Genomic DNA, 24,651 nt, shown 5'->3' with positions numbered 1-24,651 from the left:
AACCAGTAATGATGGGAACGTACATGATCATACCGCCAAGCCTAAAGTACTCGCGACCTCAGCTCATATGCATTATACAACTTGAATGCGTATGAGAGGTGTTGAGAAGTTTCTCTAGACAAACCCACTATGCAGCAGGCCAAATCAGGGAGGAATTCAGATGGGAGGGGTTTTGAATCTCGAAGTTCGGGGACGGTAGCTATCAAGAATTAGACGCAGAAATGCACATAAAGTCTATTGCAAAGTTCAGGTGGGCATTCTGCGGACATACCTGACAGGTTTTGAAATGGACCCAAATCGGTAGTTGAACGTTGAACAATATTGCCGTTGAGACGTTGAGCGCTAGCGTCAATCAAGCTAGAGGGCTTAGTACATTTACGAATGCATGACAAACTCCGCCTGATGGTTTCAGGGAAGATACGAGAAATTGATACATGCTATCAGGGACAGGGCCAAGCATGTGAATCCAATGGCCCCCCAGATAAATCTGCTAATGCTTAGACCTGGAGGGATTGATGTAAAAGGTATGATTCCGCAGTAGCAGGCGGCACCCGAACAGACCCTGTTGTTTGTCCAGCTCCACAAGTAAATAGAAGCGAGGAAATGTAAGAATGGGGTGGCTGGGGTACTGCCTATTAATATTTGTCGATCGTGATCACTGCCAACGTTAACTGGCCTGGCTGAAGTTTAAATCACATTCATCACAACATTCTCGATTCAAATGTTTACTCCCCAGTGGATTCCTAGTAAGTACGTCCCAATAATATATCGGGCACTAGTGGGACACATGACTTTACAACTACCCATGCAAATAGCAACATCAAGGAGCTTTCTGCAGTGCAGCTGCTCAGACTCCTCAGTAGACGAAGGGCGAGAATAGAACGACACAGCTGCATCGTGATTCGCGGCGCGCGCGAGGCATGCTCCAGCTGCATACTGAGGTAAGTACTTAGGACGCCTAGCGCTACGCCAATCTAGGCTATGCAGTAACTTGTTGACGGAGTCCCATCTTTACGTTTATTCTCTTTCATATCCGATTAAGCTGCTTGAACTTTCCGGAACATCGTGTCCTCTTGGCTTTTCAGCATATGCACCACAATTGTCTCAAAGGTAATAAGTTTGTGGTATCTCATGATGGATTGCAGGGTTCAACACACCCGCGGGGCATGTATTAGCGCGGCAATCAGGTGGTAAGCAGCCTCTTCCATTCTGCAAGGAACTCCGATGGTTCGTTGCTTCTAAATAGCGCCCCTCACACAAGTGGTGACAGCAGGGGGAACTTAGACCTAATTCGCTTGCTCGCTTCTCGCCTTCCGCCGTGATACACACCTAGTTAATAGCGCCCTGCAGCAATATTTAAGATGTCGGACAGATGTTCTCATCTCCGTTCCCCGCTCCCACCTTCAAGATGCACTTCGCAGACTTTGTCCAAATTGTGAGCCAACCTTCATTACTCTCCAGGGCCTCGTTGATTGGGTCTTCTTGTAGCGCCTGAGTGCGACTTCTCTGCTCCTCTTCACTATCTTCGGCCAGACTGTGATCTTGGGTTTTGCATGGGGTTTCGCCGGAGCAATCTTGTACACAGGGGTTCTCGCACTACCTGATAATGTCGTTCGTCTGATCGTAGAGCACCCGACCGTGCTGACCTTGATAGTTACGTTGATCGCAACTGCCTTGTCGATCACTACTTCAATGTGCGTCTTCCTTTACACGTCCGGTCCGAAATACTACCCTCCTGTTATTGTACAGGTTCTTCACATTTGCTCTCAAAGAAGCCCTTCGGCACCATCTCTCAGGGCCATCAATTACACTGTTCAAGCTTCGCACTGCCATAGCGCTGAGTAGGCCGACTTGGGTATTGCGACGGAAATTTCTCAAGCTATCGCTCCTCACGTTGGTAGTTTATGCGATGGTCGCATTTCTGAATACGAGGTCTGCACTATTCTTAATGAACCCAGCAGAGATATATCTGACGCTGGTTTATACAGTTGGAGCACTTTGCTCCTACCCACCCTTGTCGAATGGCCTGTGGGAACCTTCGGAACGGAACTAGACTTAGGATCTGCTGCCTTTGTAAACCAGTTGAGTACAGACCTTAATGGCATTGTTGCGACCACCGGTATGTAACCGCTTCAATTTCAATGACTAGCAACAGTTGGGGTGCTGAAGAGGTACCGTTTCAGATCAAGCAGCTGCTTTTGAAGTCTTGAATGTCTTGACTCTCCTCAGTGGTATTGCTGCAGTTGACATCCAGGGAGGTGTGGAGACGAGTAGCATGTTCAGCTTCAACGGAGTTTCATACAATCAGTCGACTGGTGAGTGCCTCGGCGCTTGAAGATGACGTCCTCACTGAAAACTTGAAAGGTGGAATTCTTCCCGCGATACAGGAGTACTCTGGATCATCAGCCCCGCCGGGTTCTAACGTCGGCCTGGAGTTCACTGGAGGACAAGTACCAGTGAATACCAGTTTTGACTGGGGACACCTTGGACGCGATGCAGGCACTCAAGGCATTTCGACGAACTACAGTATTACACAGCAGGGTCTCACAGCAAATGTTACATGTCAGCCGATCGACCGCAGCCAGAATACGTTTTCAGTCACCCCATACCCGGTGCCAGGACCTACGGGCTCGAATATGACGTTCATCACGTGGGAAACGGTTGCGAATTGTTCAGGAAGTGCGTTCATCTCTGCCATGAACTCGTCCGCAGCTAATCAGCTCCAGACTTAAATTCAATAACCTCCTTCACCGTTGGCAATGCGAACGGTCAGCCAGACAATGCAACGGAGGGACTTCTCCCCACTGTTGTATGTCCCAGCCCACAGAACACGACGGCATTCAACCCATATAAGTTTGGTACGACTTTTCTTACATTCCTCGGTATCTTGCGAGTAAACTGCTTGCAGATATCTTCATGTCTGGCTTGTACAAGTACAGCTTTCTGCCAACGATCGTTTGCGAGGTCGTTCCCTACCTGACCACAGTCAACGTCACTTATAATGGAGGCATCATATCTGTCGATCGGATTAGCGAATATTCTGGTTCGACAAGCAGTTCGAATTTTCCTTTGTCTCAGTTTATCGCGACTGTGATGAATTATCAAGCGACGTCAAACCAAGCCGTAGTTAAGAATACAGTTGGTGACTTTTTGACCGCGTACGGTACGAGCAATGTATCAGTGATGTATAGCGAATTGGTGAGTGTTTCCCCTTCCTCTGGCATCAGTATGACTGATTACTTTGCAGGAAGATTACTGGCGCGGTATTGCGGAGTTCTCCTCCACTGTAAGTGACCTTGATGCATTCCGTGGATATTATTGAAAACTGTATCTAGCAACTTCGATCCGGATACTCTGCTTCGGGAGTTCCGTCGGATATGGCAAGGTCGACGAGCGGCATGATGTATATCGAGACGTACGGCTGGCGAAGCCGGTCCCGAACGTTCATCTTGCTGCTCGTGGTAATCACCCTGATCTGGCTCGCCACCGTATTGGCTGCTGGGTACAGCCTCGTCCAAGAAAAGGCCACTGCCTCCGATCCATCTTTCGACTTTTCTGATCCCGTTGATCTCATTATCGCGGCATCTGGCGGAAGACTTGGACCACAGCTTCATGACGAGGATGATGAGGAAGAAGATCATAGCGAGGACGTCATTATTCGCTTTGAAGATGTAACTGACAAGATGGGGAGGAGAATGAGCAAGAAGAGACTGGTCACTGTGGGTCCTCTGGGGACCCCTTAACGTTGTATAGTAATCGAGTTACTGGATCTGTCACGCCTTATAATGACACGGTGATCGTAGTCCTCATTCAATTGATGAGTCTTAATGTATTTCATACTCCCACCGTCGGCCGAGATGTCAGGGCGCGGGGTAGAACCCGGGTCGAAATCACGAGTCTGTTGTAATCTAAACGCTTTGAAACAGACGCTCTCCCTCTTAGGTCTAGTGCTTCCTAGGAAGATGTCGCATATAGTAAATACCACACGACTGTTCGTACCGCCGGTGCTTTGAGTGAATAGTAGCACTTGACACGACCCTGAGAGTGAGTGAATTTGTCATTCATGTGCGTCTTTCACTATCTCGACTCTCGGGTAAGTAATTATACAGTCATTTTGATCTGTGTGGTCTGCACGAGGCATCATGCATCATGGGGCCCGCAGCGAAAGTTGATTCAAAGTTAGATGAACTTTGCCCTGCAGGCATCCTTGTAGCCTTAACGAGGAAACTCGGAACGCGGCACCCTAACCCATGAGGATCGATATCAGTTACATCGCATTATCATGTGGTCACATTCCCTGCTCCGATTTAACGTTCTGTGATACGCGCTCGATGGCGATTCTGCTTATATACATAGAGATCTTTGTCGGATGGGTTGGTACTATCTCAGAAAAAGGGTCTGTTGTTGTCCATCCTTGCCATTGTTCCGTTCTGTTCAGCAACCAATTGCGGTAGCGGCGACAACTGGGCGCTCCCAGGCCTAGTCGCGTGAATAGGGCAATCCTTGTAAGCATACTCACGATAACGATCATAAAGACTGGTCGGAGCCTCGAGTTCCTAACGTGGAAAAATACAGCATGCACTGAGCCGCTCTGCTCTCGGGGGAATATAACGGGAGAATATAATAGCAGCTCGTGAGGTATTTGATTGATCGGCACAATGTGCGATTCTAGTGTTTTGAAATTGACAGTCTGGAACCAGGATCCATGACAGCAAGGGTGCGGAAGAATCCGAGTCAGTGGCCCAAATTCTTCCTGGTCCTTCTTTGGTACCCGGACCTTGCATTCCATGGCATCAGTTCGTTGCATGATCATGGGTATTTTTGAAGAGTGGCTTCTGAGGCATTTGATGGATTACGGTCATCGGATCAGTGCGGTTAGTTGCGCGATTAGATGGATGACAGACAGTAGGCAGTGGTAGGTCGATCACTGATCATCTACTCCGGAAGGACAGCGAACCGAATGGAATATCTTCAACTTGACCATACACACTGCAGGTATAAAGGATCCCCCTTGCGTTGGTCGTAATTCAGCACAAGCCCAAACAACTTTTGACAACAACCCAGCATCAGCATCAATCCATCCAATATGTTCACTGTACGCACGACTTCTTGCAAGCATTTCCTTGTCTAATATTCCTTCACAGGTCACTGAAGTCCCTGTCTCTTACCACGACTCGTCGTCGACTACCTGTTCGTGCGGTAACTCGTGAGTGACGCTGTCTTTTGTTCCTGTGCACGATGTCTGATTTAGAATATCCAGGTGCTCCTGCAAGGCGGGAGAATGCAAGTGCTAAGCACCTCCGCAATGTATCAATTGAGCGGTGTTTGTTCGGAATTACTTCATGTAACAATGGAGATGAAGGAGGTGTAAAGATCGCATTCTGTAGAAATGTCATGTTGTGAAGCTGCAATAAGCCTACTAGCGAAACTGCCTTGTGCGAGCTTAACGTGCATAACGATGCAGCGGCTAAGTGATATTTGACAAGTATGCTAGGCTCGTGTTTCATGAGTTGGACGAGTTGGCCAGGGGACGCCCGAGCACGACGGCGTGTCAGGCTGCGCAAAGTATAGGCCACATATAGAAGTGAACTCCGAGCCTGTTGGAGACTGGTTCGACAGTGAAAAGATTTCATTGGCTGAGATAGTACTCTTGAGAGAGATCTGTCAGAACTTGAAGTCACTTCACAAACGTAGCATCTGAGCACCAACGTACTATACAAACCTCTGCACTGTCAAACCCACCCATGACGAACTAGTGACGAACTAATGATGACAGTGGCATTTCCATGGCTCCTGCGAGTGTCATGCACATAGGAAACGCCACGGGGTCGCCAGGCACAAATATGGGTCTAAGAACGTTAACATGGCCACGCACTGAGCTCGCATTATTTCCCATACCCGCAAAAAAGTAGGGCACAAATGCCATAGACCTGTTAATGTCCAAGCATGCCAGCTGGCACGATGGTATACAGTATATGTGAATTACAAAAAACCAGTCAGTCTCCTAAAGGAAGCGTGGAACCTTGGCCGCCATGGCAAGGGAGAAATTGTTTGAGCTATTTGCACTTGTTTGTTGCGTGTACCAGGTGGTTTGGCCAGCATCAAGTCGCCCGCACTCTCATCCACGACTCCTCCACTCTCCACAGCCCCCATCGACCCCGCAATCATGGCAAGCAAAGCAGCACACAAACGTGTAAGAACACACATTTAACTCTCAAGATGTCGCTGATAGGTCAAAATCCAGCTCGCTAAGGAGTATGTGAGCATGCAGAAAGAGCCGCCGCCGTTTGTTTGGGCAACACCGGACGAAAAGAACATCTTGACTTGTAAGTTTCAATATCTTCCATGCAGAAGCATGCTTTTGAAGCATTACATCCAGGGAATTACCTTATCGTGCGTTCTTTGAGCAGACAGCGCCATTACTATTGTTCAACAACTTCTGTTATACAGCGCGGACCTCCTGATTCGCCTTTTGCTGGTGGCGAGTATCACGGTGTACTCATTTTCCCTGCAGAATATCCCTTCAAGCCACCAGGCATCAAGGTGTGCTCCTCTTGACTCTCATCATCGTTATCTCCGACGACTTATGACCAATATGGTGCAACAGATGTTTACTCCTTCCGGTCGATTCCAACCTGACAAGAAGATTTGTTTCTCCATGTCTGATTTCCATCCTGGTACTGTGCGTCCTGTTCAACCATCCTGAAGGTCATCATCACTGAGTCATTATTAGTGGAATCCCGCCTGGAGTGTCGCCACGATGTGAGTGCCCCACTTGATTTTAACTACCCGGTTTCTTTTTCTTGTCCGGACCCCGACATGATTGATTGATAGAGGGGTATTTGATGCTTACGATCGTTGTCTTTTCTGTTCACCGACTTCCCCGCCATACCCGCCTGAGCGCTTACTCATCAAGATACATTTAGACTCACAGGATTACTGTCCTTCATGCTCTCCGACGAGATGACCACTGGCTCGGTGACATCCTCAGATGGTCACAAGCGAGCCTATGCTGCTCGAAGTCACTCTCATAATTTGACACAACCAAGATTTAGAGAAGCCTTCCCAGACGTGAGTGTCATATGTTGAATTTATTCTCCACGATACGAGAAGCCCGAGAGGGGTAGGAGTTCCGTTTCATTCGGATCAGGGTGTCATACCCAAGCTCCTGAGCGTTACTTGTTTTTACCGGTGTCAACTTGTGCCTGGTTTACTGATTAATACCACGCTTTCCGCAGTACTGTACAGATACTCCCCGAGATCTACCAAATATGGGCGAGCAGGAGAGAGGGAAACCAGATACGGCAGCCACACCCACTTCACCTACAAGCCCTAGTCCGTTTTCTCCCTCTATCTCGAGATCTACCACAGCGACGCACCAGCTGCAGGTGTGTGATAGACGACCAGCAGCACAGGCTCCCGCTGCCACGACGACGTCGCACGCAAGCGATGTCGTAAATACTAGTAGCTTGGCATCTACAAACAAGCCAACTACGACACCGCAAGGGTGGACAGGGCAGCTGCGCCAGGTTTTGTGGGAGAAATGGAGATGGGGTGTGCTGATCGCTTTCGCCGTCATTGTGTCACGGCTGTCATCGAGTCCTTGACATATCAAGGACTGTGACTACCCTGTGCCATATTTTTTTCTCTTCTCATTTTTTTCATGATTGGATAACAATAAAGATATGGACCAATTGTATCACGTATGTATGGAGGATACATACTTAGTTATCACGGCTTTGTGTTTCAAATTTCTTCATTGAAATAAACAAACGCAACTTTTTACCGCACGGAGATTATTGTCTCTTTCCTCAGATGTTGACATGTAATATTTGCTCTCGATTATTTTACAAAGCTGCAGTGCGACCAACCTTGGGTATCGGGGATTAGAGATTTTCCCATAGCCTGCCGATAGATCCTTGAGCGCCATTGACAAGCGGTTCGACCGCTTTCCAGAGATCTTCCGCAACTTCTTCCTTTGTCTTCCCTGCATCAATCTCCACCCACTTGCCCTCACTCCCACCGTCCTCCTGCATCTCCCGCCCAATTTTATCGAAGACTTGCTTCACGCCTTTCTGCACTTCTTCTTTCTCATACCTCTCTAGCCCATATCCAGCCCTGGTAGCTGCGACCTCTGGGCTGATATTAAGGAATAGTGTAAGGTCTGGCGCAGGCAGTCCAACGTCGGGAGCACGACACCATTCGTACGGTAGTCCCTTACGAGCTGAAAACGCGATACCAGAGAACGCGTATCGATCAGCGAGGACGGTCGTCCCTTGTTCAAGATGAGCTGTAATCGTAGATCTATGCGCAGAGAAATATAGACCGTGTCATTGAACGCGAAGGGATGGCAAACGCAGTGATTGTGCTCACGCAAGTTCCCAGCGGTTAGCAGAGAAGAGGAGGTGAATGGTGTGGTCGTCTAGTTCGGACTCGGAATGGAGGTACGCGTCGATCATCTTCCCGATGGCTGTTGTGCGGACTGGGAATGCATTTGTATTCAGTTTGAGTGGGGAATTGGATTGGAAATGTACTGGGGAAGTGTAGCATGACTACCTTTGTAGGCCCTGCATTTTGCGCGTCCTGTAGACGGTCGTGGAGGAGAGAGACTTGGGTACTTTTTCCAGATCTGTCTAGTCCCTCGATGACAATGAATGCACCGCGTTTTGAGCTTGACATGAGTGCTGTTGTAATATGAGTTCTCAGAGTGTTCGCATCCTTGATTAGTATTCTTTCTGCCTAATTAGCACGTACTATACAGTACATCAAAAGTCACTGATCATTACAAATGGCTTTAGCGTTGTTCTATAACCTCGCCGAGACAGTCAGACGCGTTGTGCACGCGTTTAGATCAATGATGAGATGATATCCCTAGGTACACAAGGATGGTCCAGTAGCACCAGTGCTTTTGAGCACAAAGGCGGGCGGTGCCGAAGGACGGTGTATCACCGACGGCCGCGCCCGTTCTTTCCCTTCATCGCAGTTCGTTTCCTCTCCCGCTCCTCTTCCCGTGCCTTTGCACCACGCTGACGAGGATCGATAACCTCATAATCTCTCTCAGCCTTCCTCGTTTCTTCCCCATCGTCTTTCGGGAAGTGCAGAGCATGGCCAATGAATCCGCGGTCGTCATCCACCTCAATACCCGGATCCTCTCCACCAGGGACGGTTCCACCTCCACTGTCGCCCACACGATCGCCCTCTTCTGTACCGTCCTCCATCTCCAAGTTCGCATTTGACTGTAACAATCCCCTGAAGCTATTCAAAGCAGCTAGGACATCACCCTCATCCTTCTTGCCCTTCCCTTTCTTCTGCAATCCCCGCCCCTTGGAGTACTTGGCAAGTTCTTCCTCGAGATAGGACTTTGTTGGTTTTGCCTTCTTCCGCGCAGCTTCCTCGTCGCTATCCTCACCGCCTTCTCGTTTGCGCGTCAGTCGACGGATCTCGCTCTCCATCTGCTCAATTTCAGTGCGTCGGGCGTCACTATTAGAGTCATGTGTCAACTTGGAGCACAAAATGCTATAAGATATAAAAACCTTCCGGAAGCCTTCTCTTTTGCGTGTGTTTCACGAATTTTCTTGATGTCCTTATCTGCACCCTCGGATTTACTACTTTTTGAAGGTTTCTCGTGCTGATGCTAAACTGTGTTATTCCTTATTCGGCAGTAGCTGTAAAGTATGTACCTTGGATGATTCCTTCTCAGATGCACGCTCTCGAGGTGGTTCGTTGGATTTCTTCGGAGGGCCGAGTAGAGATTCTGGCATCGGAATGCCTGTGGCATCAGGATTGTCGACCACTGCAACCTTCTGCTCAGCTGTAGTTTTTGCGTGCTCGTTGACGAGTAAACTCACAGTCGGGCCGTGCAATATTTTTCTTCTTGAACGCTACGGGTTCCGTTTCGTCATCCTGCTCTCCGCCAAAGCTCAAAAGCTTTACATCCCTTCGCAGAGTCAGCAACACAAGCGTAAATTACAATTCCTAACTCACTTTTTAGCACCTCTTCGACGTTCGGCCTCCTCTCGTTCACGCTGGCCAGCTTCTCGTGCTCGCTGCTGAGCACGCTTCTCGGCAGCAGTGATTCGGGGTATAATGTCTGGGAATGGATTGTCGACTATTGTTATCGACTTTATTTTTGGCGGACTGGGTGATGGAGGCTAGTGAGCTTTGAGAGGAAAAGGTAGCCACAAGTTTGTGTCAAACCTACTACACGGGTCGTTCATTTTCACCAATCTCTGGAAGAGGGTGAATTGATGTTAGTTGACCGAACTCCCGGAATAAGAATCACCTACCCATCTCTCCGATTTTCATGACGTCTAAGCCAAAATAGGTGAGGAATGTGAAACCATGTCTAACCTCCAAACGTACTGTACACGGTGTCCCCAATTACTCTCCCGAACAATGTATGTTTGCCGTGCAATTCATCCGCTCTGTCTGTGCCACAGGAGTGACGTCAAGATCTTCAACTCCCAAGTCTCACTGAGATGTTTCTCACCAAGGGTAATAAAGAACTGAGAATCATTAGAATTCTTCGTCCCATTGTTGGCCATAGCGACAAGCCCACGGTGAGCATACCGCAATCGCGGGTGAATTTCGTCCTCGAATGGTTCTTTGGCCAAGTATTGTGACCATGCATCAAGGTAAACCACGATAAAGACCCACCTCCATATAATGACTCCCCTCCTCCACCTGTCCCTGTTTTGTCGCCAGTTTGGACTAGAAAACCTGGTACGATTCTGCAAGGAAATTTAGGGACCCATTCCGAGTATGCTGACTCGGAGCAAGGTACTAACCTGTGAAAGATGACGCCGTCATAATAACCTAGCCTCCAAATGAGCTGGGCGCCTCGTTTTCAGAACAAATTCAACTCCTAACCTTCTAGCGCGAGTGCGATGAAGTTCCGGCATGTTCTTGGTGTTTCCTGGGTGTACGCTCAGCAACCAAGTCAGATACTCCACGAATGCAATGCACACCTTTGACCATAGTTCAATTTCAATTTCTCCTGCAGTTGTGTCGATTATCACTCGCCCATTTGTTGGGAGTGCCATTGCTGTTTGCGAGTGAGGTCAAGTGAAGTTCTGGTCGGGCGCGTGCTGCTAAGTGGACAACCCTAAAAAGGGAATTCAACTGGTAAGACTCGGTGAATTTGTTAGTCAGACAGGTTTTTTGCATACATCATGGGTCGGGTACGGAGATCTCGTACACATCATGCACAACGCGACGTGCATCGCGCATCCCGTACAAGGGTATGTACATGCTTTCTGGTCTCTGCTTCTTTATTGACTCTCAATAGGCTCGCACAAAAGATCTCGATCAAATTCAGCTCATTGATCTAGACCCGAAGGTACTAAAAATCTCCTCAGCTCAAGCGCTCCGTCTAAACTCTCACATAGAATCGAGTTGCTCTTGAAGCACAGCCAATTGACCTCGAGAAACCTGGCCTTGCCCAGCATTACTGCGTTGAATGTGCAAAGTAAGTTGTTCTGGTACCATATTCTTTCGGTCAATTTGATCATGTCGTCAAAAAGATACTTTGAGACTGATACCGCGCTCCAGTCACATTGGAGGGGTAAAGTGCACAAACGACGGTGTAAAATTTTGAAGGAGCCTGCATATACGATAGAAGAAGCAGAAAGAGCTGCTGGACTTGGGCGAGAAGGGAAAAGAACACCGATTTCTACACAGGCCATGCCGATAGATACTTAGGTGCGACGGTCATATCGTGTTTTTCTTCCTTCAGTGCTCACATATACCCCGTAGCGACTACTGTTGTGACCTAAGGATGGTTGCCTGTCTTTGTCTCCTTGGTCGAGAACTCCTGGCCATACGTGACAGCTCCTTGGACTATCGCGCCTCGAGTCAGACATTGGTGTTGTCATCAAGTGCGTAGGCCCGGTATGGTAATTGGGCGAGGATGACCAGCATCAAGTCAAGAACACATGTATCGCTCTCTAGTTCTTGTTTGCGTTTCCGTCACTCCCGATCATACTCAATCGAGATTCGCTCTTTCCCCCAATCCGCAAAAATCATTTTACTTGCCAAAAGAATATTTCCAGGGGCCCGTGAGAGGATAGTCCCAGTCGGACGACCTCAGGCTATATTCGAAAGATTTATTTGACAGAAAGACTACTACATGAAGCTTCAACTTTCCTCACGGCTGCCAGATGGGAATGTTGAGAATAGATACAAACAAAGCTGGGCAATGCAGCATTGAGACACTGCCGCTTGCTGTCCATGACCGTATGCCACGGAGGCGGTGCTGCACAGCCACTGCCACACACCCAAAGCGCCGGTATGATGCGGTAAAATCCTAAGGCCCGCCCTATTTGTATTTGTACTATGTAGTGTCCGCCTTCAAACATGCCGCCTATCCCGACAACGATAGATACGGAAGCACACTCTCTAATCGAGTCAATCGAACGGCACCACAACGACCTTTCCAGTTTCCAGATTCCTCGTCTGAGGGCGTGTACAGGTCCTTTGACCACGCAGCAAGCATGTGCTGCGGAGGTAAGGGAGGACATCGAAGGTCTGGCGAGGCAAACTGAAGTATGTCAGTTCACGCTTTTAGGTTCAATCCATACTCACTACCTGTAGGAACTGGATGTCCTGGTTGACGACCACAGGACTGAGCGGGCGAGGAGAGAGTTGAGGAGGAAAGTCGAATTTTTTCGTGATTCGTTAATAAGGTATGTAACCGTTTCAGTATTTTTTTTCCATCCTCTGACACGCATGTTTCTTTTGATATCAGTCTACGCAAGGACGCTCGAGCAGCAGTCCTAGCGTCGAAACACGCGATTGACTCCAAGAGTCGGTCACAGCGAGAAGAGTTGTTGAGGTCCCCTGCCATTCGGCCGAAAAGTACAAGCTCTTCGAGCGAAAAAATAACGTTCGTACGCTGATGCATTCATACCCTCCCATACGGCTAACTTGTGACCTACAGCGAAGACGTACTCATGAAAGCCAATCATGATGTCACCGAAGCGCTTCAACGAACCATGGGACTCATGCAGAAAGAGCTCGAGCGCAGTGTATTATCTTGTCAACTACTAGGTAAGTTTTTAATTGTATCGTTTTTCTCTAATACCTACTGTCCGCTTCACACAGAATCGTCTACTGCAACTATCCAATCCACATCCACAACACACGACAAGCTCGATCTCATCCTGGGCACTTCCAAACAACTCATTACCGCACTCGAAAAGACCGACTGGCTCGACCGCGTCCTTATTATTTCCGGCCTCGTGTTTTTCGGCCTCGTGGTCCTCTTTATAATCAAACAGCGCATCATTGACCGTGGGCTACGTATCGCCTTGTTCTGGACGAGATTCTTCCCAAGCCCTGGCTCAAGTACGCGCGGGGTGGTGCAGAAGGCTGGGGAGGTTGTACCGACTGTATCGGCCGCCACTACTGGTTTGAATGCAAACCACGTAGTGGAGGATGTCTCATCTGGTATTTGAATAAATGTATGAGATGTTGCCTTCATCATCGTACGAGCGGCGGTATTATGTGCGGTAAGAACACCTCTTTACCCTTGTTTTCTCCATACCAAACCATATCATGTGCAACTCAGACCTGGACTGGGTCTATCCCAGACGAACATCATTCTCTCCGCGATATGGAATATCTTTTGGGTTGGTATTCCCCGACGTAGCTGAAAAATTTGTCCAAGAATCTTAAATCACGGTCCAGTAGTTGAGGCCTAGGGCCGAGCTTCCGTCAAGGCATGATTTACGTTCGTGAGTTTTCTTTCTTATCGAATTTTATTTATTTCCGTTTGACTGTTGTTCTGTTAATGGGGCCGTGGGGGTGGCTGAGTACATGTTTTCAGGCTTTCGAGATGTACCACTAGTGACCGAAATTCACCGAATGCATATGTCTGACACTGACTTACGGATAACTAAGTCAACTTGTCGCACTTCTAGAAGACGAAGGGTGGTACATCGGGAAGTGACGAGACTTAGAGCTCAAGTTGAATCCGAGCACCAATATGCATGCAGGTAGGTGATGAGCACGAGACATTAGTCTAGTGGCATCGGACGTGGAAATGCTGCAGATAGATCTCCAGGGTCTGCTTTGAAAGGAAACTAGTCCAATACACATGCATGTAGTATGATACGAAAGTACAAACGAAAACCGCTCAGATCCCTAATCTTCAAAGGAAAATGCATCAACAGTATTTCAATCGTCTTGACGTTCATCAGGTCCCGGACAGAAGCCACATCTTTGACCTGCGCAATGATATCACGATCCGACGCGACCCCTTTGTATTCTCCACCACGCTACCGCGCTAGTAAAAATGCGCCAAAAGGCTGCCCAAGGCGAACAACCAACCGCAATGCTCGCGAATCTAGGTCACCCACCTCCTGATTTACAACAGAACGGCGAGGTGAGTCGTCAGACAGAGACGATGGCGGCGTCCGATCATCCCCACGCTCTCTGTATCGTCTTGAAGATCTGCAAAGTCTGATAACTCGAGGAGAGACCGATCCCAGGGACGGACGAGCACGAAGGTTTGTTGATTGGGCCTTGTCCGCAAGAACTGGACAATCGGCTTTTTGGTGGTGATCAGCAGGTCATAAAGCCCGTCTGCCTTGACTTCATATCGAGTCTCCTGGGATGTACTATAGCTCAGACTGACTTGTGTGACACGGAATACCATGCAAGGCAGATGTAGTCTGCAGTTCGAGAAACGAGCAGCGCTCGTGTTATCAAGCCGGTCGTAAAGTTCCGAAGCCAAATTCACAACCATGAGAGTTTCTCGGAGGGAAGAGATAGTTGTCTGAATCTGATCTTCGGAGAAAGATGGAAGGGTACGTGGAGGAGTGGCGTAAGAAGTGATATAGGCTGGAAGACAGCTATTGAACTCGGAAGCTTGTCCGACCCAGTCGAGGACGGCGATGTCTCTCAACCGAGCCACGATCTCTTGCAAGAGTCGTCCGAGCGCGTTCTGCTTCTTCTCCCCGTAGATTACAGGTAGGTGGACACCGAAGATACCAAACAATGAGTACGCGACGTCCTCTTGCAATGTGGTGACGCAAGATGACGCCCATTGAAGTCTGTCGGGCGTTGTTCAAACGTTCATCCCTGGACGAAAAGAAATCAGGGCCATACGTCTGTCCAGAACCCCGAAATTGGCCAACTGATGTGGGAGCCCCCATCTTTACCTTTCATAATTAAGCTGCTTGAACTTTCCGGGACTTCATTTCCTCCTTACTTTTCAACTGGTGGACAGATTTGAATGCTATAGATAGCAATATACAGTGCATCAGCGCTCAGCTATTGATAATCACATGACCTTACATAGGAATGGAGAGTTGCTGACAGTTTTGTGATCGGGGAGCGCTCGGGACCAGCCATATATGAATATTGAAGCACGGACGAGTCGAGTATCCGTAGTGTCGTCAATTAAAATCGTTCACCGTTCAGCGTAGCCCTCTCGGAGAGGCGAAGCACGGAGTTTGAATTTTAGTAAGTGCCGGTTGTACCGGCGGAGAGTACCTTACTTTTCTCACTTTGCGCTGCAGCACTAAAATTGTCATAGGACACTCCAAAACATATCATTGGCTGTATATTGTCCTCCACCACTGCAGTATGCTCTGCCGCCTGAATCTTTGGCATGGTCAGTAGCAAGGAGGAACAAAATTCTATTCTTGCTGAAAACACTCAGTGGCATGCGGGCGACGGTCATGAACCTCCTGCTACACAGGAACCCCAGAACAGCCTCCTGCATTGGCAGAAACCCTGCTTGACCTAAATTTAAATGTCAAGTTGGTGTTCTGATATGAAAGTCTGTTTCGACAGAAACAGCAGATTATCATGATGAATGGATCAACGCGTATTGCAGTCCAAAGATCACAATGTTCGCTTTTCACCTTCCGTGATACGCACTGAATTAACAGCGCCCTGCAGCAATATTTAAGGTGTCGGACGTGCGTCCTCACCTCCATTCCGCGCTCCTACCTTCAAAATGCACTTCCGATTCGCAAACTTCGTCCAAATCGTGAGCCAACCTCCACTATTCTCCAGGCCCTAGTTGATTAGATGTTCTCACAGCGTTTGAGTCCTACTACTTTACTCCTCCTCACTGTCCTCGGCCAGATTGTGATCATGGGTTTTGCATGGGGCTTCACCGGAGCAATCTGGTACATGGGGGTTCTCGCACTGCCTGATCATATCGTTTATCTGATCGTAGAGTATCCGACCGTGATGACCTTGATAGTTACGTTGATCTCAACTGCCTTGGCGATCATTACTTCAACGTACGTCTTCCTCTGCACATCCAGTCTGAAATCCTACCCTTCTGTTATTGCACAGGTTCTTCACATTTTCCGTCAAGGAAGCGCTTCGGCACCACCTTTCAGGGTCATCGATTACACTGTTCAAGCTTCGCACTGCAATAGCGCTGAGCAGGCCGACCTGGATATTGCGATGGTGATTTCTCAAGCTGTCGGCCCTCACGTTGGTGGTCTATGCGATGGTCACATTTCTAAGCACGAGGTCTGCGCTGTTCTTAATGAACCTAGCGGAGATATGTTTGACGCTGGTTTATACAGTTGGAGCACTTTCCTCCTACCCACCCTTATTCAATGGCCTGTGGAAATATTCGGAACGGAACTAGACTTGGGATCTGCTGCATTTGTAAATCAGTTGAATAGGGACCTTCATACCTACAACTACACTGCGAACTCCGGTATGTAACCGCTTCAATCTCGATGGCCGGCAACAGTTGGGATGCTCAAGAACTGTTCCAGTACAAGCACCTGCATTTGACACCATCAGTGTCTTGGCTCTCCTCGGTGGTATTGCTGCGGTCAGCGTTCAAGGAGGTGTGGAAACGAGTAGTATGTTCAACTTCAACGGAGTTTCATACAATCAGTCGACTGGTGAGTACCTCGGCACTTACAGATGATATCTTGACTTTGAAACTTTCAAGGTGGAGTTCTCCCCGTGATAGAGGAGTACTCTGGATCATCAACCCCGTCGGGTTCTGACGTCGGCCTGGCGTTCACCGGTGGACAAGTACCAGTTAATATCAGTTTTAACTGGGGACACCTTGAACGCGATGCAGACACTCAAGGCATTGCGAAGAGCTACACTGTTACACAGCAGGGTCTCACAGCAAATGTTACATGTCAGCCGATCGACCGCAGCCAGAATACGTTTTCACTTACCCCATACCCGGTGCCAGGACCTACGGGCTCGAATATGACGTTCATCACGTGGATAACCGAAGCGAATTGTTCAGGAAGTGCGTTTATCTCTGCCATGAACTCGTCCGCGGCTAATCAGCTCCAGACTTAAATTCAATGACCTACTATACCATTGGCAACGCAACCGGTCAGACAAACGATGCAACGGATGGATTACTCCCCACTGTTGTATGTCCCAGCCCAAACTCGATGACATTCAACCCATATAAGTTTGGTACGGCTTTTCTTATACTTCTCGGTGTCTTGTGAGTAAATTTCTTGCAGATATCTTCATGTCTGGCTTGTACGAGTACAGCTTTTTTCCAACGACCGTTTGCGAGGTCGTTCCCTACCTGACCACTGTCAACGTCACTTATAATGGAGGCATCATATTTGTCGATCGGATTGGCGCATCTTCCGGTTCGACAAGCAGTTCAAATTTACCTGTATCTCAGTTTATCGCGAGTGTAATGAATTATCAAGCGGGGATAAACCAAGCCACAAGCACGAATACAATTAGTAACTTTTTGGCCGCGTATGGTACGAGCAATGTATCAGTGATGTACAACGAACTCGTAAATTTTCCCCCTTCCTCTGGTATCACATGACTGATTACTTTTTTTTTTTTTTTTTTTTTTTGCATCAGATTTAGTCCTTTGGGGTCATTGACCCTATGTTGGACATTTTTCGTCATGTGCGTTTTTCTCTATATGGGACGGGGCAGATATATGTGCTAGCGCTGCTTATGGGACTGACACGTACTCCCTGTGCTGCCTGGTGGGGCAGCACAGGTAAGTACAAAAGGAACACTGTGGCGGGGAGAGGTTAGTAGGTATGGGAGGTCATTGAGAGTCTCGCGGGAGGCTTAGCGTGTGTATGCTGTTATGTTTCATTTCCTCCGATCCATGGGCCTATTAATTTCCGTGTGCCAACAGTGACGTGATGGGACACGGCTATCCTTTTGTTGTGGAGTAATGTTATTATTTTTGTGGGTGGGAGTATGATAGTTTTGATGGTGGTGGTGGTTGCGAGCGCTGTATTGGGGTCGGGGTATCGGGATATCGAGGTGCCGGATTATTGGGTTATGTGCGTTTGGGGTGTGTCGTCGTCGTCTGTATACTGTACGGTAGTGGCATGTTTGAATAATATTTACATCTCACCGAATGTCGGCTTGAAACGTCCTGTGCTATTGATGAACTTGCTGAGATGCGGGATAGCCTTTTCGGATGTGAGGATGTAGGAGATCGATGTGGCGTCACGTCGGAGGGCATTGGAGAGAATATGGCGTTCTTGTCTGTACTGAGGACAATCAAAGAGATAGTGATGGATGGTTTCTTTCGTTCCAGGACAGATGGGGCAGTTAGGTGAATTGCTCTTGCTGATTCGATGGAGATGGTGGTTGAGCGGGATGTGACGGGTGCGAAGTTGAATGTATATGCTTGAGGTGCGTTTCGGGAGACCGTTGACGAGTTTGATATATTTTTCAGATGGCATTGACGGGTCGATGGTGCTGGTGCGCGCATACCGGGGGGATTTCTCCCATAGCTTCTTCCAGAGGTCTCTTGATTTGGTTTTCTGAGATGCCATTAGTGCTGATGCGCTTCTCTGCAGTCGTAGGCCTCTGAGGTACTTCGGGAGTAGGTGCGCTGGGCTGTTGCGTTCGTTACCTTTCGCAGCGTCTTTAGCTTCCTTGTCCGCTATTTCATTTCCTACCACCTTCATATGTCCTGGAATCCAGCGTACTGTTAGCTTGAAGTTGTCTTGTGTTTCCCTACGCTGTGCTAGGCGTTTAGTCATTCTCTCGAACTGATCTGCGACATAGCCGCTTCCTGTCTTGTTCATCACCTCGCCGGTGTGAATTGCGGCTTGATTGTCAACTAGTATGGAGAGTGGGTAAATGAGGTTCCTTTCCGTAGCTATGAGGTGCGCTGCCAAAGTTAAACCTAGTAATTCCGCTTCGTAGACCGTGTGTTCCTCATCGTTTCCCAGGTGATATCTTAATGCCCATGGTTCTTGGCCTTCTCTAAGGAGTACTGCTGCTGCGCCTATCCCTCCTTGATATCCGGAGCCATCTGTGAAGATTTGAATGCGGTCAGTGAGTGTCTGCTGTTCTCGTATGGCCTCTGCTTTTGAGGTGGCAATTCGTGTCTGATATACGCTCTTCCCCGTTGATGTCTTCGTTTTCGCAGGGTCTATGGTTTCGACGTCGCCGGGGTAGATTCGGAACATGTGGAGTAGGTTATGTAGGGATGAGCGGTGGTGCTGGACGTTATGGCGGGCTATCCAGGTGAGTTTCTTGTGTAGCGGATGGGATTGAGGAAGGGAGACGAGGCGGACGGTGGCTCGATGGCAGATCTTCTGCATGAGGATGGATATTGGGAGAATGTTCGCGTGGGCTTCAAGGGAGTCTGTTGGGGTGGTGCGCATGGCTCCTGTGATACTTAAGGCGGCTATTCTCTGGACTGAGGTTAGGCGATTCATGATTCCCTTGGATCCGCGCTGCATGTTTCCGGTGTCGTCCTTGAAGAGTGGCCTGAACCAGATATCTGCGCCATATGTGAACTTCGGGATGGCTATTGATTGATATAGTTGGCGCATGAGTTTGGTCGGTATGCCCATGGTTGTCTTGGATAGGCGTCTTAGCTGGAGTACGTATTCGGAGCCCTTGGCGATGGCGTATGCAGCGTGTTCTTTCCACGTGAGTTCTTGATCGACGATGATTCCTAGGAAGCGAGTGTGATGGGAGGGTTGGATGGTAATGCCGTTGAGTGTGATGGGCCTTCGCTCTTTGGTTTTGCTGCGGGTGAAGTCTATTAATGTGAACTTGTTAGTTTCGAATTTTGAATTGTGTTCCCGTGACCATTGGTATCCTCCTCCTTCACGTTCGAGCATATCCTTAAGTATTTCGTGTGTCGCCTCGAAGGAGTCTGCTACCGCTATATAGGCTGTGTCGTCGACAAAGGCCAGCGCTATCTCTTCACGTCTTCTTCCTATGCGTCCTTTGGCTACTTCCACGAGATCTGAATTATATATTAAGTAGCAAATCATTGATAGTGGGTCGCCTTGTCTGATTCCGTTGTCAACGGGAAACCAGTTGGATTGGAAGTCGTCGAATCTTAGTTGGGTGCGTCGTCCAGTGAGCATGCGTTCGGTGAAGTTGACTAGTTTGGGTGGGAGTCGTCGTTTTCTCATATTGTGTATGAGCCGCGCTGTTACCGCGTTGGGGAAGGCCCCTTCTATGTCGAGGAAAAGTACCGAGGCTACCTTTTTCGATCTCCATGCGTCCTTGATTGTCGCTTCGAGTAAATGCACCGAGTCCGTTGTTGAGCGTCCTGGTCGTCCTCCAAAGTGATTTGCCGGTAAGAGTTGGTATTTTTCCAGGATGTTGGTGACTTGGCGAGTGACAATAGCCGTGAGTAGTTTACAGGTTGTGTTGATGAGTGCGATCAGGCGATACGCCTTAGGTATCGAGTAGTCAGCTTTCCCGGGCTTTCGCAGCACGACGGTTGTGAACTCTCTCCAGGGAGCGTAATAGGTTTGAAGCATGAATACCGCATTGAATAGCGGGGTGAGATGGGGGGTTAGTATGGCAGCGTTGCGTTTAAACACTATGTTACATATTTTGTCAGGTCCTGGGGCTTTGTAGGGGCTGGTGTTGATGATGGCTTTCTTGACGTCATCTTCGGTGATGGGTTCGAAGGGTGTGACAGGGTCTGGGTATTCGAAGTCGATCGGGACGGAGTTAGTGGCTGGGGCCGGAGGGAAGAAGGTCTGGGCGAGGGCTGTGCTTTTTTCGGTGTTGGTGATCGCTTCCGTGGTTGATCCGTCGGGGTTCTTGATTTGGAGTACCGGGATTCTGGTCTTGCCTCCATCGCTGCTTGGAGTGGTAATATACTTATTCGCGATCCAGATTTCTCGCTGGGTGGCTTCTTCCAAGAATTGGATCCAATGTTCCTTCTTGGCTTGATAGATTGCTTCTGAGACTTTGTTGCGGTACTTCCTATGTTCTTCGTGCGATGGATGATCACGCAGCGCTCGATGTTTATAGGAGAGATCACTTAGCTCGTGCTTTCTTTCCATCATCTGTGATATTTCCCGTGTCCACCATCGTTTAGCATGCGGGTTCGGTTTGGACTTTGGTACCTTGGCTTCAATTACAGCGTCGAGTGTTTCAGCTAGTCGGTTAGCTGCTGTTTGGAATTCTTCCTGTGTGGTCAGTTCTACTGGTGGAGGGATTGAGGCCAGCCGCTCTTTGAGTAGTTCGCCGAAGGCTTTCCAGTCAGTTTCTCGATAGTTGTGGCTGATGGTTACTGTAGCTTGAGGGATTTCTAAGTCTAGAGTGATTAGGATGGGAACGTGATCAGTTTTGGGTGCTCGGAGTCTTGGTGCCGTATCACAGATGATGAAGGATTCGAGGGTGTTATCGGAACAGAATACGTTGTCCGGGCGGGTCCAGTTCCCGGAACTCGTTGATTGGAGGGTAGGTTTGTCTTTGGGCAATGCTTGACACATGCCGTACTCGGCCATTAATTCTAGCCATGCTTGGGCATTAGTTTGAGCTTCCCGGGATTCGAATAGGTGGCGGTTGCGTGCTTCTTCCCAGAGGGGATGGTGGCAATTGATGTCTCCGAGCCAGATCATGTGGTCTTCAGCCGTTGGTCGTATCGTTCGGATGTTGGTTTCCATGTATTGCTGAAGTGCCGGGGGGGAATCCTGTTTTACACCATCGTTGTAAATGTTGAAGATAGTCAGTGAGCCGAAAACACCGCTGAATTGGATTACTACTATATCTGCTGAGGGGAAAGGGAGTTGGCGCCAACTGTTAGTATTGAGACGTTTATTTACAAGCGTTACCGCTCTTGAACGTTTGGAGTGAGTGAAACGTTGGGTAGGGTATACCACGTGCCAGTCTGGGGTAGCCCTTGTATTACCTTTGTTATCTATGGTCGGTTCCTGAATTGCTACTATGTCCCAGTTGCGAGCTACTGATGGACCACTGAGAATGCAGTGTTGTGCGTCGGGTGAAGTGTTGAGGTTTTGCTGCCAGATGCGTAAACGTATCACGGAGTTGTCCGGTGTACTAGACATTCCATCTAGACGGGGACGAGCTGGCTTCCGATGAGTCGATGGGTCCTAGTCCAAATCCGGATCCAGATTGAGGCTGAGAAGACTGATTGTGGTTGTATCTAGGGGTAGAGCGGTTAGGTACAAATCCTCTGGAGGGTGGGCCTCCTCCTCTTCTGTATGCTAGGTTAGCTCCGGTCGCGTATGAATCTAGTGTGCGTTGAGTAGGAGGTGCATTGTCCCGCGGAGGTGGAGTTGGCTTGCTGTAGGGTGCCGGTTTGGTGGGAGCCCTGACCTGCGTCCATTCTTCATTGGTGGGGTAGTATGGCATGGCGTTCTCCGGGTATCGTTTATCGGTGTCTTCGCATTTCTTCTGGAAGGTGGGGCAGTCCCGGCTCCAACTAGGATGTTCGTCGGATTCACATGTTGTACAGTATTGCTTGTCTCTTGCTGTGCAATCGCTGGTGCGGTGATTGTTCCCGCAGTTTGCGCATGTGTCGGTGTGAGAGATACATTCACGGGCGATATGGCCATAGTGCTGACACTTGGCGCAGCGCATTGGTTCACGTCGGTTCTTTTTCAGCCAGAGTTTGAGTTGGCCGAATGTGATTCCATCGCGTATTGCCGTGTTTGCTGCTATTGAGTCTGTTAGTGTAATGAGGATGTGAGCTACCTGTTGGGTGCTTGTCCTTTTCTCAACCGGTTTGATCCAGCGTGCCGTTAGTATAGAGTCTTTCTTCCATCCATTTTCGTCTTCAAGCGCTTCGCGGTTCCGTTGGCTTGTAGGATCAAAGGCAATTGGCATGAACGGAATGACGATAGGGTAGGTCCTCTCTTTCAGAGATGCATCTGGGTCTAGGTCCTTCAGGAACTGTTCCTTAATGGCATTGTTAGTTCTGATATAGTTAGCTGCCTCTTTGGTTGTGAATTCAATGATCATACCACCTTGCTTAAACTGCGATACCGCTTTCATGTCTAGTTCGTTGTCGTCCTCCTTGGGTAAAGTGGCTAATGCTTTCTTTATCTTCTCCACTAGTTGCATGTGTGAGCTCTTCCCGGCGGCGAGGGGGCTGTTGGGCGAAAAGTCAATTAGCACTTGTCTCTCCTTGATAGCTTCCCTGGCCATTTGTTGACTGCGCTGGCTCTGGGGGTCTGTTTCTGCTGAGTGCTGCTGAGGGCCAGACTGTAGAGCTGATGCGTATGATGGTTTAATTGAGGCGGAGTCTGCTACTTGTGTCGTGAGTTTTTCAACCGAGGTTTGAACTTTTGCGAGTTGGGAATCATGGACTATAGCGTTGGCGTTGAGTTCCGCCGCAGTTTTGTTGATGTTCTCTTCGATTTCCTGGAGCTTGGCAACGTGTGGTGAGATCGAGGCTACTACTAATTTGGCGATGGTTTCCGCTGTTTCGTCAGTTGCTTTCCCTTCGAGGATGAATGCTACCGCTCTGATGGCGGTGATAGCAGTTAGAGGTACTCCGCTGATCTGAGTAATATGCAAAAGAATTTCCGTTAGTGCGTTAGTAGTGTATGGCTTGCCGCTGATTGAAAGTGCTGTGCGTTCAAGGTACTTTATTCCTGTTGATGAGTCATGGACTTCATTTGAGAGCGCAATGATTTCCTGGGCGGTTAACTTGGGTGGGGCTCGTCTTCCTGCCGCTTGTGCCGGTCCGGTGACTGGGGTCCCAGGTCGGGAGGAATCGGTGTTGTTGATATTTTGGCCGTCTAGAGTGGTTTGATGGATGTTCTTCACGTTTTTTCCTCTGGTGTTGACTTGAGATGATGATGGATTCGGCATTAGTGAGTGATATTATTATATTTGGTTGTTGACGAGGTGGTTTTTTGGCGGTGGAGCGCCTTGGGGCGCTCGGTGGGTGTTGAGAATCCGGGGTCCTAGTCGGGGTGCCACTTGGTAAGAAGCCAAGAAGCGATACTGATTACTTTGCAGGAAGATTACTGGCACGGTATTGCGGAGTTCTCCTCCACTGTAAGTGACCTTGATGCATTCCATGGATATCATAGAAAACTGTATCCAGCAACTTCGATCCGGATACTCTGCCTCGGGAGTTCCGTCGAATATGACAAGGTCGACGAGCGGCACTATGCATATCACGACGTACGGCTGGCAAAGCCAATCCTACACGTATATCTTTCTGTTGGTGGTGCTCACCATGATCTGGGGTGCCACCATATTTGCCGCCAGCTACAGCCTGATGCAAGAAAAACCCACTGCCTCCAATCCATCTTTCGACTTTTCTGATCCCGTTGATCTTATCATCGCGGCGTCTGGCGGAAGACTTGAATCGCAGCTTTGCGACGACGACGACGACCAAGAAGATCATAGGGAGGACATCATCGTTCGCTTTGAAGATGTGACTGACGAAATGGGGAAGAGAATCAGCAA

At 48.8% G+C, this 24,651-nt stretch overlaps 7 protein-coding genes across 7 annotated transcripts; 5 read left to right on the top strand and 2 right to left on the bottom strand.

The window, feature by feature from the left end:
• The first annotated feature begins 1,168 nt into the window (after positions 1 to 1,168).
• On the top strand, positions 1,169 to 3,873 carry F5147DRAFT_126459 (uncharacterized protein). Its single transcript, XM_041428164.1, has 11 exons — positions 1,169 to 1,190; positions 1,274 to 1,435; positions 1,489 to 1,694; positions 1,750 to 1,932; positions 1,989 to 2,119; positions 2,184 to 2,315; positions 2,365 to 2,679; positions 2,727 to 2,858; positions 2,909 to 3,198; positions 3,248 to 3,286; positions 3,336 to 3,873. Exons 2-11 carry the CDS (start codon positions 1,373 to 1,375, stop codon positions 3,741 to 3,743), a joined length of 1,899 nt encoding a protein of 632 aa, XP_041294095.1. The 5' UTR covers positions 1,169 to 1,190; positions 1,274 to 1,372; the 3' UTR covers positions 3,744 to 3,873.
• A 2,137-nt stretch (positions 3,874 to 6,010) lies between these two features.
• On the top strand, positions 6,011 to 7,682 carry F5147DRAFT_126299 (UBC-like protein). The gene is made up of 7 exons (XM_041428163.1): positions 6,011 to 6,193; positions 6,245 to 6,326; positions 6,380 to 6,543; positions 6,608 to 6,682; positions 6,734 to 6,762; positions 6,927 to 7,071; positions 7,239 to 7,682. Exons 1-7 carry the CDS (start codon positions 6,167 to 6,169, stop codon positions 7,605 to 7,607), a joined length of 891 nt encoding a protein of 296 aa, XP_041294094.1. The 5' UTR covers positions 6,011 to 6,166; the 3' UTR covers positions 7,608 to 7,682.
• Positions 7,683 to 7,798: 116 nt separating this feature from the next.
• On the bottom strand, positions 7,799 to 8,729 carry F5147DRAFT_688447 (thymidylate kinase). Its single transcript, XM_041436918.1, has 3 exons — positions 8,535 to 8,729; positions 8,374 to 8,482; positions 7,799 to 8,304 (listed from the first exon to the last, which is right to left on the bottom strand). The coding sequence occupies exons 1-3, from the start codon at positions 8,677 to 8,679 to the stop codon at positions 7,887 to 7,889; spliced, it is 672 nt and encodes a 223-aa protein (XP_041294093.1). The 5' UTR covers positions 8,680 to 8,729; the 3' UTR covers positions 7,799 to 7,886.
• Positions 8,730 to 8,737: 8 nt separating this feature from the next.
• Positions 8,738 to 11,094, bottom strand: F5147DRAFT_126234 (cyclophilin-like domain-containing protein). The gene is made up of 13 exons (XM_041428162.1): positions 10,968 to 11,094; positions 10,870 to 10,915; positions 10,788 to 10,815; positions 10,657 to 10,730; positions 10,490 to 10,603; positions 10,363 to 10,428; positions 10,287 to 10,310; positions 10,202 to 10,229; positions 9,985 to 10,137; positions 9,849 to 9,937; positions 9,681 to 9,793; positions 9,534 to 9,634; positions 8,738 to 9,480 (listed from the first exon to the last, which is right to left on the bottom strand). The coding sequence occupies exons 1-13, from the start codon at positions 11,040 to 11,042 to the stop codon at positions 8,946 to 8,948; spliced, it is 1,446 nt and encodes a 481-aa protein (XP_041294092.1). The 5' UTR covers positions 11,043 to 11,094; the 3' UTR covers positions 8,738 to 8,945.
• F5147DRAFT_610671 (uncharacterized protein) lies at positions 11,089 to 12,061 on the top strand. Its single transcript, XM_041432427.1, has 5 exons — positions 11,089 to 11,240; positions 11,288 to 11,338; positions 11,388 to 11,467; positions 11,523 to 11,700; positions 11,755 to 12,061. The coding sequence occupies exons 1-4, from the start codon at positions 11,172 to 11,174 to the stop codon at positions 11,698 to 11,700; spliced, it is 378 nt and encodes a 125-aa protein (XP_041294091.1). The 5' UTR covers positions 11,089 to 11,171; the 3' UTR covers positions 11,755 to 12,061.
• Positions 12,062 to 12,273: 212 nt separating this feature from the next.
• On the top strand, positions 12,274 to 13,880 carry F5147DRAFT_688434 (Sec20-domain-containing protein). Its single transcript, XM_041436917.1, has 7 exons — positions 12,274 to 12,543; positions 12,592 to 12,683; positions 12,746 to 12,883; positions 12,938 to 13,047; positions 13,102 to 13,508; positions 13,568 to 13,733; positions 13,794 to 13,880. The coding sequence occupies exons 1-5, from the start codon at positions 12,355 to 12,357 to the stop codon at positions 13,452 to 13,454; spliced, it is 882 nt and encodes a 293-aa protein (XP_041294090.1). The 5' UTR covers positions 12,274 to 12,354; the 3' UTR covers positions 13,455 to 13,508; positions 13,568 to 13,733; positions 13,794 to 13,880.
• Positions 13,881 to 15,801: 1,921 nt separating this feature from the next.
• On the top strand, positions 15,802 to 17,990 carry F5147DRAFT_126140 (uncharacterized protein). The gene is made up of 7 exons (XM_041428161.1): positions 15,802 to 15,856; positions 15,907 to 15,997; positions 16,051 to 16,687; positions 16,749 to 16,880; positions 16,931 to 17,245; positions 17,293 to 17,421; positions 17,472 to 17,990. The coding sequence occupies exons 2-7, from the start codon at positions 15,965 to 15,967 to the stop codon at positions 17,792 to 17,794; spliced, it is 1,569 nt and encodes a 522-aa protein (XP_041294089.1). The 5' UTR covers positions 15,802 to 15,856; positions 15,907 to 15,964; the 3' UTR covers positions 17,795 to 17,990.
• The last annotated feature ends 6,661 nt before the right edge of the window (positions 17,991 to 24,651 follow it).

The sequence above is a fragment of the Suillus discolor genome (genome assembly GCF_016758755.1).
Source record: "Suillus discolor strain FC423 chromosome Unknown F5147scaffold_20, whole genome shotgun sequence".
NCBI lineage: Eukaryota > Fungi > Basidiomycota > Agaricomycetes > Boletales > Suillaceae > Suillus > Suillus discolor.
This window is presented reverse-complemented; position numbering and strand designations above follow the sequence as displayed.